Source organism: Lipotes vexillifer, unplaced genomic scaffold (genome assembly GCF_000442215.2).
Source record: "Lipotes vexillifer unplaced genomic scaffold, Lipotes_vexillifer_v1.1 scaffold2000, whole genome shotgun sequence".
In the NCBI taxonomy this organism is placed as follows: domain Eukaryota; kingdom Metazoa; phylum Chordata; class Mammalia; order Artiodactyla; family Lipotidae; genus Lipotes; species Lipotes vexillifer.
This window is the reverse complement of record NW_006770731.1, coordinates 288047-305223: the sequence shown is the minus strand read 5'-3', so window position 1 is coordinate 305223 and position 17177 is coordinate 288047. Positions and strand designations below refer to the sequence as shown.

Here is a 17177-nt window from a genome sequence, read left to right as displayed (position 1 = left end):
TTTTGCGGTACACGGGCCTCTCACTGTTGTGGCCTCTCCCATTGTGGAACACAGGCTCCGGACGCGCAGGCTCACCAGCCATGGCTCACGGGCCCAGCCGCTCCGCGGCATGTGGGATCTTCCCGGACTGGGGCACAAAACCGTGTCCCCTGCATCGTCAGGCGGACTCTCAACCACTGCGCCACCAGGGATGCCTAGTAAATATATTTTTAATATTTTATGTGACAAAATGGGAGGCATGCAAAAAGCTGCACACTGAAGTCTGATGACTGACTTGTAGAAAAGTACTTGTATGACTGTTTGCATTGTGAACTAAATTATATGCTTTTCTCATGGAATGCTATTTTTACTTGAAAGAGCAACTGTAGACAAACTATAGCTATTCAGACTTGAGTATTTGGCATCTTAAAAGTAAACAAAATGAGCCTATCACTTTAAGAAAAGAAAAAGTATTTGCTGTCAAAGATAAATTTTGTGCTTTCAAGCAAAAATTAGGATTTTGGAAAGGTTGTTTCCACCACCATGAGTTTGATAGTTCCCAATACTTAAGAGATTTTTCCTGATGGGAATAATGGTGTATTAACAAATGTGATTTTTGAATATTGTATAATGAAATGTCATCTGAATCTACATAAAACAGGGAACTAAACTTTCCAAATTATCCACACATGATGTCATAAAATGATGCATAGGTAAAAAAAAAAATTCAAAATATAAGGTGTGGGCTTCCCTGGTGGCGCAGTGGTTAAGAATCTGCCTGCCAATTCAGGGGGCACGGGTTTGAGCCCTGGTCTGGGAAGATCCCACATGCCACGAAGCAACTAAGTCCCTGCACCACAACTACTGAGCCTGCGCTCTAGAGCCCATGAGCCACAACTACTGCAGCCTGCACGCCTAGAGCCTATGCTCTGCAACAAGAGAAGCCACTGCAATGAGAAGCCCGCACAACGCAACGAAGAGTAGTCCCCACTCACTGCAACTGGAGGAAGCCAGGGCACAGCAACGAAGACCCAACGCAGCCAAAAATAAATAAATAAAATAAATAAATTTATTAAAAAAAAAGTATAAGGTGTAACAATGGATTATAATATAGCACAATACCAAAAGTTCAGTGATACGGTTTCATATTCCATATTGCAACTAAGAAACTGCTGCTGCTGAGATTTAATGTAGTATCAAGAAAAATATGGGGGTGCTTCCCTGGTGGTGCAGTGGTTAAGAATCCACCTGCCAATGCAGGGGACACAGGTTTGGGCCCTGGTCCGGGAAGATCCCACATGCCGCAGAGCAACTAAGTCCATGCACTTAGCAACTAAGTCCATGCACTAAGTCCAACTACTTAGCCTGTGCTCTAGAGCCTGTGAGCCACAACTAGTGAAGCAAGCCCATGCACCTAGAGTCCGTGCTCTGCAACAAGAGAAGCCACCACAATTAGACCCCCCGTGCACCACAATGAAGAGTAGCCCCTGCTTGCCGCAATTAGAGAAAGCCCGCGTGCAGCAACAAAGACCCAACACAGCCAAAAATATAGAAATAAATATTTTTAAAAAAGGAAAGAAAAATATGGGGAATTCCCAGGTGGTGCAGTGGTTAGGACTCCTGCGCTTTCACTGCCGAGGGCCAGGGTTCAACCCCGGGTCAGGGAACTAAGATCCCATAAGATGTGGGGCACAGCTAAAAAAAAAGAAAAATATCTAAAATTATCTTAAGACACTATTATAACACTCCTCTCTTTTACAAGTACATATCTGTGTGAGGCCAAATTTCCTTCATATAATTCAACCTAAACAACATTACACAAAAGATTAAATGAAGAAGCACATATGAGAATCCAGCTTTTTCCATTAAGCCAGACATTAAAGAGATCTACAAACATTTAAAACAATGCACTCCTTCTACTATATCTTTTGGGAGCAAATAGATATTTTCATGAAAATATGTAATTTATGTTAACATGCAATGAGTTTATTATTGTTTTAAAATTAATTAATATTTTAATGTTCAGTTTCAATCTCTAATATGGAACATATCAATAGATATAATCCACATAAATAAAAGGTCTTTGGGGTCCTCAATGATTTAACAGTGTACAGGGGTCCTAAGGCCAAAATGTTTGAAACTATTGCTCTAAAATAACATACAAAGAATAATCAAAAGATGTATAGCCAAAAAGCCGGTAGAGAAAAATAAAAGAACAGATGAGACAAAAAATAAACAGAAATATAACCAGATTGTATTAACTTACACTGCCACCAGGATACGGTGTTATCTTAAATTTCTCTCTCTCTTTTTCTTTCTTTTTTAGTGTTATTTTAGTAGCTCTAAAAAGGTACCAAATTGTTTCGATTTGTATTTCTTTTACTGTTGTATATTTTCCCATATGTTCACATGTGCTTCCTTCTGGGTCAATCTTTTATGTCTGTTGCCTATTTATCCATATAATAAAAGGTTTTCATGCTTTTCTAACAATATAACAAATATTCAAATGTTAATCTTGATGTATGGCAGTGGAAAGTAATTTATATTTTCTATGTCTCTTAGTTTTTGTATTAGTAAAATAAATGTAATAGTTCTCAAAACAGTGTACAATTAAAACTATGTACTTTGAAATTATAATTATCCTATTTCATCAAACCTAAGATACCATTATTTTCTGTACCAGAAAGAAAGAAAAAAACACTTCCAATTACAATTGTAAGATGCCATCAATTTTAAGAAATGCCATGACTTCACAGAGATGTTAAGCGGTAAAAAAAAATGTCTCAGATGGATAAAATATAGTTGTTATAGGTAAATCAGAGAATAATTGAACTAACTTCAATTAAATCTTTTCTACTATTGACACTAATTTATATTTCTGAGTCCTAGCTTTCCACTTATCTTTTTTGGCCATAATAAATATATCAGTTGATTATTTTTATTAGTAAATCAGTTTCTTACTTAGGAATGAATGACATACAAAAGACACACAGAAAGAACCAATGCCTTCCCACTTCTGCATACAAGAGATAGAGGTCACAGCTGCTGAAAAAAAACCCAATATTTACTTCTCTCATTAGACATTTATTGACAACCTATAACTATTAGGCACTGGGCTGTGAACTGGGGACACGAAAATGAAGAAGATTTGGTAGAACTCAAAACTGTTAGGAAGATGAGGAATTGTAACTGATTATTAAAGAACAAAGACTTTATCAGATAGACAGTAAGATGAGAATATGTACATGGGGGGCATTCTTTTAAAAAAATCAAAATTCAAATAATACTAATGCTTATAAAATATGAAGTTTCATCTCTACCCTACTTCTTATCCCCATGTCCATCCCTGAGATAAACAGTGTTATCAGTATGATGTGGACCTTTCCAGACATTTCTCTGTGTATATAAAAACAAAGATATGTATATACTGTAGCACATGTATAGAAATTCCTTAATAAAAATGAGGCCATATTAGAGATACTTTTCTGCAACTTGCTCTTTCTGTTTAATGACATACCATAGCCATCTCTTGATATCAATACACATGGATCTCTCTTATTTTTATTAACTGCTACATTGTTTTCCAATGTATGGATGTAACCATATTTTTTAATGGCTTTATTGAGGTATAACTGACATATAGCACATATTTAAAGTATATGATTTGATACATTTTGACAAATGTAATATGCATGAAAACGTCACCACAACCAAGTTAATGAATATATCCATTACTCTCAAGTTTTCTGGTGCACCTTTGTAATCCCTCCCTTCCACCCCTCCCCTTCTCGCCACACCCCCCTCCTGCTTCACTAACAACCACTGATGTGTTGTCGGCCTCTATAGATTAGTTTGCATTTTCTAGTACAGTAAAAGTAAAGTACATACTCTTTATTTCTAGCTTCTTTCACTCAGCCTAATTATTTTGAAATTCATTCATGTTGTTGTGTGTATCAATAGTTTCATTCCTTTTTTATTAGTAGTGTTCATTATATAGATATACCACAGTTTGTTTATCCATTTACTTGTTGACGGACATTTGGGTTGTTGCCAAATTTGGCTATTACACATAAAGCTATGAACAATCATGCAAAAGTCTTTGTATGCTTTCTTTTCTCTTGGATAAATATCTAGGAATGGAATGGCTGAATCATATAGAGGTTGTATGTTTAATTTTTTAAGAAACTGCCAAGCTGTTTTCCAAAGTGGTTGCATCATTTTATATTCCCACCAGCAGTGTATGAAAATTCCAGTTCCTCTACATCTTCACCAACAGTATTGGTACAGTATTTTGAATTTTAGCTGTTCTAATAAATGTTTGGTAGTATTTCATTGTGACTTTAATTTGCACTTCCTTAATGACTACTGATGTTTGAGCATCTTTTCATATGCTTGTTATCTGTGTACCTTCTTAGGTGAAGTGTCTGTTCAATATTTTGCCCATTTTTATTGGGTTGTTTATTGAGTTTTGAGAGCTTTTTATATATTCTGATTTTATTCTGTCTTTTATCAGTCATAAAAATAAGCAGAATATTGATATATGCAACAACATGCATAAACTTAAAAATAATGATCCTTAGTAAAAAAGGCCAGAAAAAAAAGAGTATATATTGTGATTCCCTTTACATAAAATATTGGAAAATGCAAACTAATCCATAGTGCATGCTATGTTCTTTCTCCCCTCCTTCCTTCTTTCCTCTCTGGTTTGTTGGCAGATAAATTCTCTTGACACCAAACCTTACTCAGGTTTATCTTTCTCTGCAAGCTTAGTTTGAAGGCTGGGTATTATTGTATCCTCTGCACTTTTCTGTAATCTGAGGGTGTCAGAGGTGGGGGAGAAGGGGGAACTCCACTAGGTAGTTGGCAGCCTTTATTTTATGAGGGTCTGGGTCTGCTCTTTTTTTTTTGAGATTTATTAAGTCTTATCTATGCTAGGTTTCACTTATCTAGTTAGGATGTGTCCTATTCCTAAGGGGGTTTCCCTTGGGCTTTGGATAGTTTCAATTCAGCATGGAACTCTGGAAAATGGTGAGCCCTATGATTTTCCCTCCTCTACTAAGACCTCAAATTCTTCTGTGATAGGTAAGAACATTTATTTTCAAGGGCTCTTTTCTCAACATTTGCCAGGGCTGCCTAATGAGTATTAGTAATGATTTGTCAGCTGACCTTTCCCTAGTACAGCTTCTGAGGGATAAAGATAGGGTTAGGAGCCACTCTGAGCCACACATGAATCTATAGTTTCTTTCCTTGGTCACTAATTGTCTATGTATGAACAGTATGAACTCTTGTAGTTGCTGTTGGCATAGTTTTTGCTTGCTTTTACTACTTCTTATTCATTTTGTTGGAGGAGGAATACTTTGTTTTTCAGATTCATTCCATCTTCTTTACCTGGAGGACTCAAGCTTATTAGTGAAACAGACTAGTGCTCCTTTAGAGCAGTGATCATCTGCTGTTCCTCTCTTCAGTACTGCTCTGAACCTAGCCCAGTGATGGGTACATGGCAATATAACAAAAATGCTAAGGAAAAAAGATATCATTTCATATTCTATAATGGTTAACTCTAGGTGTCCTGAACAACAGAGCCTGATTAATTCTCCTAAAATATTTCTTTTGTCACACCATTTACCCAGTTTCAAAATGTGAAACCTCTCTTCCAAGTGGGCTGGTCTATTTGCTTGCTTTTGTACACGAAATATACCTCATGTACAATGCAGATCTTTGCTCATGTCTAAAACAAAAAGGGTTTCACTATTTAAATCCTCCTCATCCTTCAGAGCTCAGGTTAAATCCTACCTGCCCTATGAAATCTTATTGACTTTCTTACATCCCCATCTCAAAAATCTCTTCCTATTCTGAAGACTATTCCTATGGTCTTCACTGTCTTCACTGTATGACCCTGCATAGTCCTCTATACTGTTTATTTATTCATTGGTATATATCTCAACTCTCCATCTTATAATAACAAGAATGATGCCTTTTAGGGAGCTTACTACTACTCAGTGTTTTACATATTTATTTCCTTTAATACTCACAACACCTCATGAAAAAAACTTGCTCAAATTCCTCAAATTCTACCCCTGGAAAGGGGTAGAGTCAGGGCTTAAATTCAGATTTTTTGGGTTCTGAAGCCCATGTTCAGCTATGATATTTTTTAAATTTATTTTTTATTTATTTATTTTTTATAGCTATGATATTAACTCTCAGTCTAGCTGTAAATTTCGAGTAGACATGAACTGGATCTCCTATTTCTCTACATTGATTCACTTATTCAAACAAACTTATTGGGTGCCTATAATATAGAGAATATAGCAATGAAACAGATATAAGCTAAGTTCTTCTCTGAAGAGTTATACAATCTAATAATGAAGATAAAACAGACACATAAGTAACTAAAGTACATGTTAGGAAATGGTAATAATAATACAGCTAATTCTTATGTGTTGCTTATTTATCATGTATATACAATTTATATTATAATATATATATACTAATTCAATCCTTACAACAACTCTGTGAGGTTAATATTACTATTATTATCCCATTTTAGAGATGAGGAAACTGAGGCACAGAGATTAAGTAACTTCCTAAAGTTAGACATGTAGACTGCCTCTTTTAACATCTAGATTGCCTCTCATGACAAATTATTGTATAAAGAAAATTCAGACTTTATAGTAAGAAAGAATTCTTGATACCTGAACTCTATTGGGATGCTGGAGTCAGTTATTTAAATGGGTTATGTAATAGAAAGTCATGTTACAGGATATAGGTCTTACCTTGGATCTACAGAGAATCACTTAGCTCAGTGTTTTTAAACTAAAGGTCATGACACTTTTAGTGAGTCATGAAATCAATTTAGTTAGTCCACCTACATTTAAAAAGAGAAAAAAACAAAAATGGAGCAGAAAAGAACAAATGGAAACTATGAGTGCATGTCTTACATGGTAAAACTGCATAGGAAACTTCTGTTCCTGTTTCATATATGTGCATGTGTTATACGTACAGGTACTGTTCCATGAATGTAAACTGTTCTCCTTACTGTGGGTCATGCCAAAAAGCTTGAAAGCTGCTGGCCTAGCTGATTTAGTTGTATGATAATACAAGTGCTTACTGCTTCCTTATAAATTTCAGGGATCCCCTGAAAAGTTCCTATACACTTAAACCAGGAGCAGCGTGGAATAAGGAAAGATTTTTCCAAGTAACTGTGTAATTTGCTCAATACAGACAGATGTCCGGGCCATGTCTCACAAGCACTCTGAATATAGTTTCATGTCAGTGCCCCCCAAATTGATAAATGTACTAAGTATAACTGAAAGACTATAAGTGGAATAAAAAATGATTTAGTCACTGTGGAAAAGTTTGGCGGTTCTGCAAAAAGTTAAATGTAGAATTACCACATGACCCCACAGTTCCATTCCTAGGTGACTCAAACAAGTACATGTACACACATGTTCACAGCAGCTCTGTTCACAAGAGTCAAAAGGTGGAAATAGCTTAAATGTCCATCAGTGAACGAGTGGATAAACCAACTGTGGTATATACATACAATGGAATACTATTCTGTCATAAAAAGGAATCAAGTACTGATACATGCTACAATATGGATGGATCTCCAAGACTTTATGCTAAGGGAAAGAAGCCAGACACAGAAGATCACATGTTGTATAATCTCATTTATACGAAATATGCAGAAGAGGTAATTCTCTAGAGACGAACACAGACTGGTGGTTGCCAGGGGCTGGGAACTGTAGCATGAGTGTAAGAGGCCTAATGGATAAGGGATTTTACTTTAGAGTTATGGAAATGTTTTGGAACGATGCTGGTTGCACAAAATCGTGAATGTAATTAATGCCACTGAACTGTTCACCTAAAATGGTTAATTTTATGTTATGTGCAATTCACTTAACTAAACTATTAAGAATTAAGAGCCTATAGGCAGATGTAAATACTAGTAATATCCAGAATCTGGAGGGCAAATATTACTCATGGTATAGAAACCGAAGAAAAAGGGTATTTTTATTTTTTCTCAAAAAAATTTTAACAAGAGGTTCATGTATAGAGTAAATAGTTCTTATTAACTAAACTAGAGGCTAAAGGGAAAAATGAACTGTACACAATTCTGATCAACATCTCTGAGAGAAAACTGACATGTACTTGTTAAGAAACTTCTTAAAAATCAAAATTCAGCATGAGGAGACATTATTCTTAAATATAAAGGAAGGAAGTGAGAACTTTTAGACAGAACTTTGGACTTGAAGTAAGGAGAAAGTAAACCAGTCTTCTGGTTTTCAGTTTAATTTACTTATCTTCTCTTCAAGCAAAAAAATGGGGGGAGCTGGGGTGGGGGACGTGGGAAGGTGATGTGAAGCAACTACTTTCCTCTTCCCTTGGAGAAAATTATTAATTTTTAATTATTACAGTATGTATCTGCTTTGGAGAGAGTTCACTAGAGGTATCCTGCACAGGCAGGGTAACTTCTTTGGGGGTATGCTATGGAGGAGGATGGCTGTAGAGATCAGATCAAGGTTTTTCAAACTCTGGTCAGCTGAACCCTAAAGGTCCTCTAGGCTGCTAGAGGGAGGGAGGGGTGGGAGAGGAAAAGGGAAGTGGAGCTGTTGATGCCCCAAGCCTCTATGACCACTTCACTTCACTCAGAGTAGGTTTGTTTTTACCTTTTAAATATTGGGATTCTATGTTAAGCCTTCACTTGGAAAAAAAATTCTACTCAAGTTTGAAACCACTGGACTGCATCAAGGATTCCTAAACCTGGTAGCTCAACAGAATTACTAAAAGAACTTTTTCAAATTACAAATTCCTGGGCCATACCTCAAGGGATTCTTGTGCAGCAGCCCTAAGCTAGCCCAGTGTTTGAGAGGCACTGAACCAGATGACCCTTGCTTCCCTGAGAGCCTATGACAAAACAGAACTTAAATGGGCAGGCAGGAATCTTGGGCAAAAAAGCTAGTGATAGCAAATGGAAAAAGAGATGTAGACAACTAAATCACTAGAGTATACTGACAAAAAACAAAACAAAACAAAACAAGAAACCTGGCAAATGAGGAGCTTGCCTAGGACCAGAAGTTCCGCTGGAGGTTTAACTGTTTGACAATTAGCTCACAGCCTATTATAACTGTCCAAATTGGTGATGATAGTCAAAATGGTTTAACTTAGTAACTGTCCAAGAAAGTAAAATGTCGGCCACACGTGTAATTTAAAATTTTCTCATAGCCATGATAAAAAAAGTGAAAAGGAAATTAATTTTAATAATATACTGTAATTCAACATATCCAAAATAATATCATTTTAATGTTTACTGAATAATTAAGTACAAAAATTATTAATGGTATACTTTACTTTTTACTTGTATTAAATCTTCAAAATGTTATAGCACATCTGAATTCAGACTAACCAGGTTTCAAGTGCTCAAAAACCATATGTGGGTAGGGGCCACCATATTGTATAGTGCAGGACTAATTAATAAAGTCAATCTATTTCCTTTTAAAATTGATATTCTGTTGCAATATAAACATAGAAAGTCCATGAATTACTTTCCCAGCCCTAGAGGTCCTGCTCCCAAGGTTAGTCAGATAACAATCTTGTCTGCAGATATTATACCCAACCTCACATCTGCAGCCCTGACTGCTCTCTCTTCCTAGCAGTGGAATCTATGTTCTGGACATTTTTCTCAGGATGTCCCTCCCTCAAAACCTATTCAAAATATCTAAAATTAAATGCACCATCTTTATTCCAAAATAAAAAATCAATTTACCTCTTATTTTGTCAAATTCCTATATCTGTTATGAGCACTCATATACAAGTCTTTATGTGGACATATGTTTTCATTTATTCTGGTAAATACCTAGGAGTGGGTGGAATTGCTGTGTCATATGGTAAGTGTATATTTAACTTTATAAGAAACCACCTGTTTGACATAGAGAACAAACCAGTGGTTACCAGGGGGAGAGAGAAGAGGGAGGGGCATATAGGGGTAGGGAATTAAGAGGTACAAACTATTATGTATAAAATAAGCTACAAGGATGAGAATATAGCCAATATTTTATAACTATAAATGGAGTATAACCTTTAAAAATTGTAAATCACTATATTTTATACCTGTAACATATAATATTGTACATCAACTACACTTCAACTTAAAAAAAGAAGATAAAAACAAAAAAATCAAAAACAAAAAGGGCTTCCCTGGTGACGCAGTTGTTTAGAGTCCGCCTGCCAATGCAGGGGTCACGGGTTCGTGCCCCGGACCGGGAAGATCCCACGTGCCGCGGAGCAGCTGGGCCCATGAGCCATGGCCGCTGGGCCTGCGCGTCCGGAGCCTGTGCTCTGCAACGGGAGAGGCCACAAGAGTGAGAGGCCCGCGTAACGCAAAAAAAACAAAAACAAAAACAAAACAAACAAACAACAACAAAAAAAGAAGATAAACCACCTGTTTTTCTTCTATTATATTTTAAAAAAATCAATTTACCTCTTGATTTTCCTATTTCTATTAGTCATCTAGGATCAAACCTTCAGAGTCAAATGTTTCCTTTTCCTTTATTCTACAAAAGCACCAAGTTCTATTTTTTCTTCCCTTACAATCTCTCTTATTTGCCCTTTTCTGCTTCTAGTTCTACCTGCTGATCTATCCTTATACTGTTATACAAATACTTAATATACCATGTATAATGAATGCCATTTTTCTTTAGTGGCTCTGTAATACCTTTCACTTCAGGTGTGAATTTAAGACCACACACAATCTTGCTTGTACCCCACACCTGGCCTATTACCATTCCAACCTTATCATTTACCAATCTCCTAGAAGAGCCTTTATTTTAGGCAAACTATCCTGTTCTCCTGAATATGCCTTATACTTCCTCACCTAGGTGGATATGACTGTCTACCCACCTAGAATGCCCTTACTCCAGCTTTACCTATTATTCCACAAATATTTACGTGTCAGGCACCATACTGGGTACTGGAGAAAGAATAAATATCTCAGTTTCTCCACTTAAACCTTCCTTTATACGCCAATTATAACTCAATAAAGCTGAAAAAAAATATCTTCCTGACTGTGCCAAAATAGAAGTGATTCTGAATTGTTGAGTTGTTCTTCTTTTTTTTTTTTGGCTGTACACGGGCCTCTCCTGTTGCGGAGCACAGGCTCTGGACGCGCAGGCCCAGTGGCCATGGTTCTCGGGGCCAGCCGCTCCGCAGCATGTGGGATCCTCCCGGACCAGGGCATGAACCCGTGTCCCCTGCATTGGCAGGCGGACTCTCAACCACTGCGCCACCAGGGAAGCCCTTGAGTTGTTCTTATACAGACCTATGCCTTATAAGAACACTCTGGGCCCTTACAATTTGCTGCCTTGTATTCCTAATTATCAGTTTTTCCTATAAATACCCATCTATCTTCACAAATAGAGGGTGGATTTCCTAAAAGCATGAATTAAGGTCAAACCAATGTGTTCTCCCTGGTGTTCAGTAAGCAGCAGGTACTGAGTTCACATTTGCTGATTGATAAGTACTTGTAAAAGAGGCAAATGGAGGGCTCTACCTAGAAAAGAAGCCTCCTCAGTGATATGCTGCCAAATCAGGATCAGAAGTGAGCAGGGAGGGCCTGCAAGAACCCAAAGCTGAGGAAAGCACTTGGGAAACTTCACTTTTCTAATTCTCTTTGCAAAGAAATTCAGAATTGGCAACATTTAAGTTGGGATCAGTTACCCTTGCTTTTAACTTCAACAACGTAAGTGCTCAATTTAAAAAATCCTTTTCTGGAACTAAATGAAAATAATAACACTTGTGATGCTTAATGTACATACATTATATCACACCTAAAAAGATAACTTACCGGGCTTCCCTGGTGGCGCAGTGGTTGAGAGTCCGCCTGCCGATGCAGGGGACATGGGTTCGTGCCCCGGTCCAGGAAGATCCCACACGCCGCAGAGTGGCTGGACCTGTGAGTCATGGCCGCTGAGCCTGCACGTCCGGAGCCTGTGCTCCGCAACGGGAGAGGCCACAACAGTAAGAGGCCCGTGTACCACACACACACACAAAAAGATAACTTACCACATGTTGTGTTCAAAAACTTTGGCTGGATCAGTTAAAATCCTTGATCCCAGAGGGGCCACTGGGTGATAACTACTTTGGTATCTGTAAGGCACCTTTCTTATCCTTAGACGAGAAAAATAATTTCTCCAAATCACATTCATCCTAATCAGTACCTGGAAAGTTACAAACAGTTAATTAGTCAATATGGATTAAACAACATATTATTTATCTAAGAGCCAAAAACTGGCCTAAAAGGTTTACAAGCTGAGAAAGGACATGAAAACTAAAAAATTTGAAATGAAAGATGGGCATGGTAGCTTCTTTCCTTAAGTATTTTTCAGGCCAAGAGAAGGGAAAAGAATATTTGGAGTGTACAACATTGCCTGGCATTCTTTATAAGTCACAGCCTTGACCAACTTCGCTTTGTTTGGTATTTGCTTATATAATTTTTAGCACATGGCTAAAGCATGTAAGCCCAGAATCTGGATTTTGTATACTAAAAAGTTTTTTTAAGTGATTTTATTATTTTGTTTTGGGAATTCTATGCAAATGTATTTCTAGGGAATATTTGATGACCACTAGACCAAAAACCCAAGTATAGGAGCAGAATAAGAAAACAAATTTTTAAAATCTCATTCCCTGGGCTGGGCCGAATAATATGAATATTGGTAGAATAAGTAAGTAAATACTATATTAAGATATGATCCCAACAGTTCTTAATTCTAACAACCCTGTATACATACATTTTAAAGAATAATCAGTAATGCATTTGCAAAACAGATTTCCCTGTACAAAACGCATGCTTAAATCCCAGCTCAAGAGGAGAATCATCATTTGATTAGCCAAATCTATCTCCATTTCTGGAGAATAACTTAAACATTTAAAGAGTATGTTATTTTAATTATGTACTGGCGTATATGTCGGCTTAAAATCTTCATGGAAAAGTATAAAGAATAAGCTCTAAAGAGCTTATGTTTTCCAGTAAGAATCCATAGTAATACTGCTTGGCATTTCACCCCCATTCAGTTGTTAATCGCAACATTCAGCCTAACGCTGCAAGCTGTCAGGTAGAAACAGATGCTAAAAGGTGTGTATATATAATATGCATTAGAGACTATCTCAGGTGCTATCAGGCAGAAAAATGACATGTATTGTACACCCTTTACCACCTTACTGAAAGTCAATGGGTTTTAAGACTATGAATTCCAAAACAAACTGCAGAATGTCAAAAACATCTCATTGTGCTTTTAAACATAAAATTCAAGATTTTCCTTTTGGGAAAAAAAGGCTTAGTTATACACACCAAAAAGACTGCAATGATTCCATTCAAATGTGACTAACAGTGATGAGAAATGAAACATTCAATAGCTAGTGCAGATCTCCTGTTTCTTATTTGTTTTTCCTTCTCCACTAAATGCAAGCTCTTTGGTGGAGGCAAATGAAATCAAATGCTCTGCCTACCACTACCTTTCCTCTGATGTGCCTTTGTTCTTTTCTCCTGTCACTGTTCCACATAAGACTAACAAAACCCTACCAGCACAATTATTTTTAGAGCTCTCTTTCTGCACTGAACATTATTCATAAAATCTTCCGTATGCTGAAGAGTAGAAATGGATTACACCTAGAAAAAGAGGCAATTCATGCTCAAAAGTATGAAATGATGTAAATGTTTTCCACCCAGGAAAGCCAAATCAAAATGAAATTTCAATCCTTCAAATAATCACGTGATACTTATCTATATCTATCTATATATAGAAGAGGAAGAGAAGGGAAAAAAAGATGTTTCTCTCACTATAAATGCCCAAGAACATCTACAGACAGCTGGAGACAAAAAGGCATAACCAGATTGGATATTAGGCAATTCAGGAAAATGTCAGAGAAGTGTGTGCCTTGCAGACTGCTAGCCCATAGAAAAACACGGTATAGCCAGGGCCTAAACATGTGGCAATTTGTCCAGCTTAGGCAGATTTTTCTAATTTACCACACAAACATCTTTATTTCATTTATGTATTATCTACAACAGCCTTGCAATGGTCTTTATCTTTTTTATTATATAAATATATAGTAAACTGTGTAATAAACATAATATAGATACATAATAAAACTACTTAACATAAACGCTTTCTCAAATAAATCGCAAACTTCTAAGGGCAGCACCAAGCTGCTTGTGAATTAATTGTTTGACTGACTACACAAAAATGGTACTTGTCTGACATAAATTTAATTGGAAGGAAGTTACTTCATATTTCCCAAGGTGGCTCCTTAGATCCCTGCAGTGTGGAAGAAGGAAGTGACCAAAGAGTTGACACTATACAGGCAGCTATCCAGTTATAGTCACTGCAACGATTAATAAATATGTGCTTTATGTTATGACTATCATGTTAGATTAATGTTTACTAGGTCACGGTTCCATTTTGTGATGAGAAAAAAAGAGAAGGGCAGGGTCAGCTCCCAAAAGAATTCTGGTAGAGAAAATTGGTTTCTGCCACCAGAGAGTCCCACTCTTTTTATGTACCCTCTATTAACTCTCTTTTGGCATACCCTAATTTGTTTTTGTTTTTTTCTGGAGTGCAAAGTTTATTTATTTAAAACATCTTTATTGGAGTATAACTGCTTTACAATGGTGTGTTGGTTTCTGCTTTATAACCAAGTGAATCAGTTATACCTATACATATATCCCCATATCTCCTCCCTCTTGCGTCTCCCTCCGACCCTCTCTATCCCACCCCTCTAGGTGGTCACAAAGCATCGAGCTGATCTCCCTGTGCTATGTGGCTGCTTCCCACTAACTATCTATTTTACATTTGGTAGTGTATATATGTCCATGCCACTCTCTCACTTCATCCCAGCTTACCCTTCACCCTCCCCATGTCCTCAAGTCCATTCTCTACATCTGCGTCTTTATTCCTGTCCTACCGCTAGGTTCATCAGAACCTTTTTTTTTTAGATTCCATATATACGTGTTAGCATACGGTATTTGTTTTTATCTTTCTGACTTACTTCACTCTGTATGACAGACTCTAGGTCCATCCACCTCACTACAAATAACTCAATTTCGTTTCTTTTTATGGTTGAGTAATATTCCATTGTATATATGTGCCACATCTTCTTTATCCATTCATCTGTCGATGGACACTTAGGTTGCTTCCATGCCCTAGCTATTGTAAATAGAGCTGCAATGAACATTGTGGTACATGACTCTTTTTGAATTATGGTTTTCTCAGGGTATATGCTCAGTGGTGCGATTGCTGGGTCGTACGGTAATGCTATTTTTAGCTTTTTTAAGGAACCTCCATACTGTTCTGCATAGTGGCTGTATCAGTTTACATTCCCACCAACAGTGCAAGAGGGTTCCCTTTCCTCCACACCCTCTCCAGCATTTATTGTTTGTAGATTTTTTGATGATGGCCATTCTGACGGGTGTGAGGTGATACCTCACTGTAGTTTTGATTTGCATTTCTCTAATGATTAGTGATGTTGAGCATCCTTTCATGTGCTTGTTGGCAATCTGTATATCTTCTTTGGAGAAATGTCTATTTAGGTCTTCTGCCCATTCTTTGATTGGGTTGTTTGTTTCTTTAATATTGAGCACATTGTGATGTTTGCACAACAATGTGAATAAACTTAATGCCACTGAACTCTACACCTAAAAACGGTTAAAATGGTAAATTTTATGTATATTTTACCACAATAAAAAAACAAACCAAAAAACCTTCCTACAAAGAAAACTGGAGGCCCTGATGACTTCACTAGTGACTATCAAATGTTTAAGGAGGAAATAACAGCAATCTTACACAGACTCTTTCAGAAAATAGGGGAGAGAACACTTCTCAATTTGTTTTATGAGGCCAGCATACCGTGGAAAAGTAGTACAATTGTATGAAATAAAGGTCTGAATATTGGCCACATTATTACAGTGCAGTTTTCCCACAGACTTAGGGCTTCTCATTATAGTTCCTAGTTATCAGGTGTTTGTCAGGAATAAAACTTGCAGATATCCAAAAGAGGGAAGCCTGGTAAGAGTTTTCTAGGCATGTCTTGGTGTGCTTTAATTGCTAAGGCAGTTTGAGTCACAACAGTCCAGAGCAGAGAAATACGAAGGCAACAAGAATCTCCACAAATCCTTGTTAGGTGTTTGAGTTTTAATTTACTGTTGGAAGCACCTTAAAAGGTTTGTGGTCCTGATGCTTCACTTAACTTAGCTCAAACTGATTCTGCCATATCAAATTCTAGTCCATATAATCAAGTGGTATTTCTTTTACTTACTTTGCCTATAGGTTCTCACTTTCAGCTCACCATCCTACGGTGGTCCTTCCTCTCAAGTCCTATCAAGGTCAAAACGAAACAGAATGAAGAAGGAGCATGGCTTTAGGGCCATGGCCCTCTGAGATCTCAACACCAAGACTCAGTCATGAATAGTCAGTTAGCTAAAGCAATCACTGAGGAACAGATCCAGAAAGGAACTGAAGCTCATATGGGTATCAGAGTGAGAGAATTTCATTATCAATGGCATTTATTATGCTCTAACTGCATTCGTATGCCATGAAGAGCTGACAGACTTCCTGCCAGCTCTCAGATGTAGTTAAGTATGTGCCCATTTTAGAATACAAGGAAACAAACAAATGTATAAAATGACTTGGGTTCCACATATATATCGTATGACAAGCCAAGGAGAAGGTGGTTTCAATACTCACAAGTTTTCTGAGCTTACCACTAACATCACATTATGCTTGTAGCAAAAGCAGTAGCCTTGGTGTAGAAGGATGACTTGTAGGGAAGAGATCTCTGCCCTGCCTCCAAATTGTGGCTAAATGCTTTGCTTTTGGCCCTTTTCACAATGACTCACAGCCCTTACCATACTAACAAAACTATACCGTATTCTTCTGGAATAGGTAAGATGTATATAGGATATTTCATGTTTTAAGTAACTGCAAATGTTATTTTTGTAGAGTAATTGTTTTAACTACTTCTTAAATAAAAGGGATGATTTTAGTAAAAGGAAATACTGCATTCTATACATTGCAATTTGAAAAAATCTTGGAGGAAGTAAATCACCAATCCCAATTTATTTTTCATATAAATATTAATTTAAAAAAAGTTAAGTATGGGCTTCCCTGGTGGCGCAGTGGTTGAGAGTTCGCCTGCCGATGCAGGGG

At 37.1% G+C, this 17177-nt stretch overlaps 1 protein-coding gene across 1 annotated transcript in view; it reads right to left on the bottom strand.

Annotated features, from left to right (window-relative positions):
* Window positions 1-12192, bottom strand: part of METTL8 (methyltransferase 8, tRNA N3-cytidine) — a 42579-nt gene extending 30387 nt beyond the window's left edge. Inside the window, exon 1 of the mRNA XM_007446343.1 lies at window positions 12040-12192. Within this exon, the coding sequence (XP_007446405.1) occupies window positions 12040-12182 (143 nt within the window). The 5' untranslated portion in view covers window positions 12183-12192. The remainder of the gene's footprint in view (window positions 1-12039) is intronic.
* Window positions 12193-17177: the final 4985 nt, after the last annotated feature.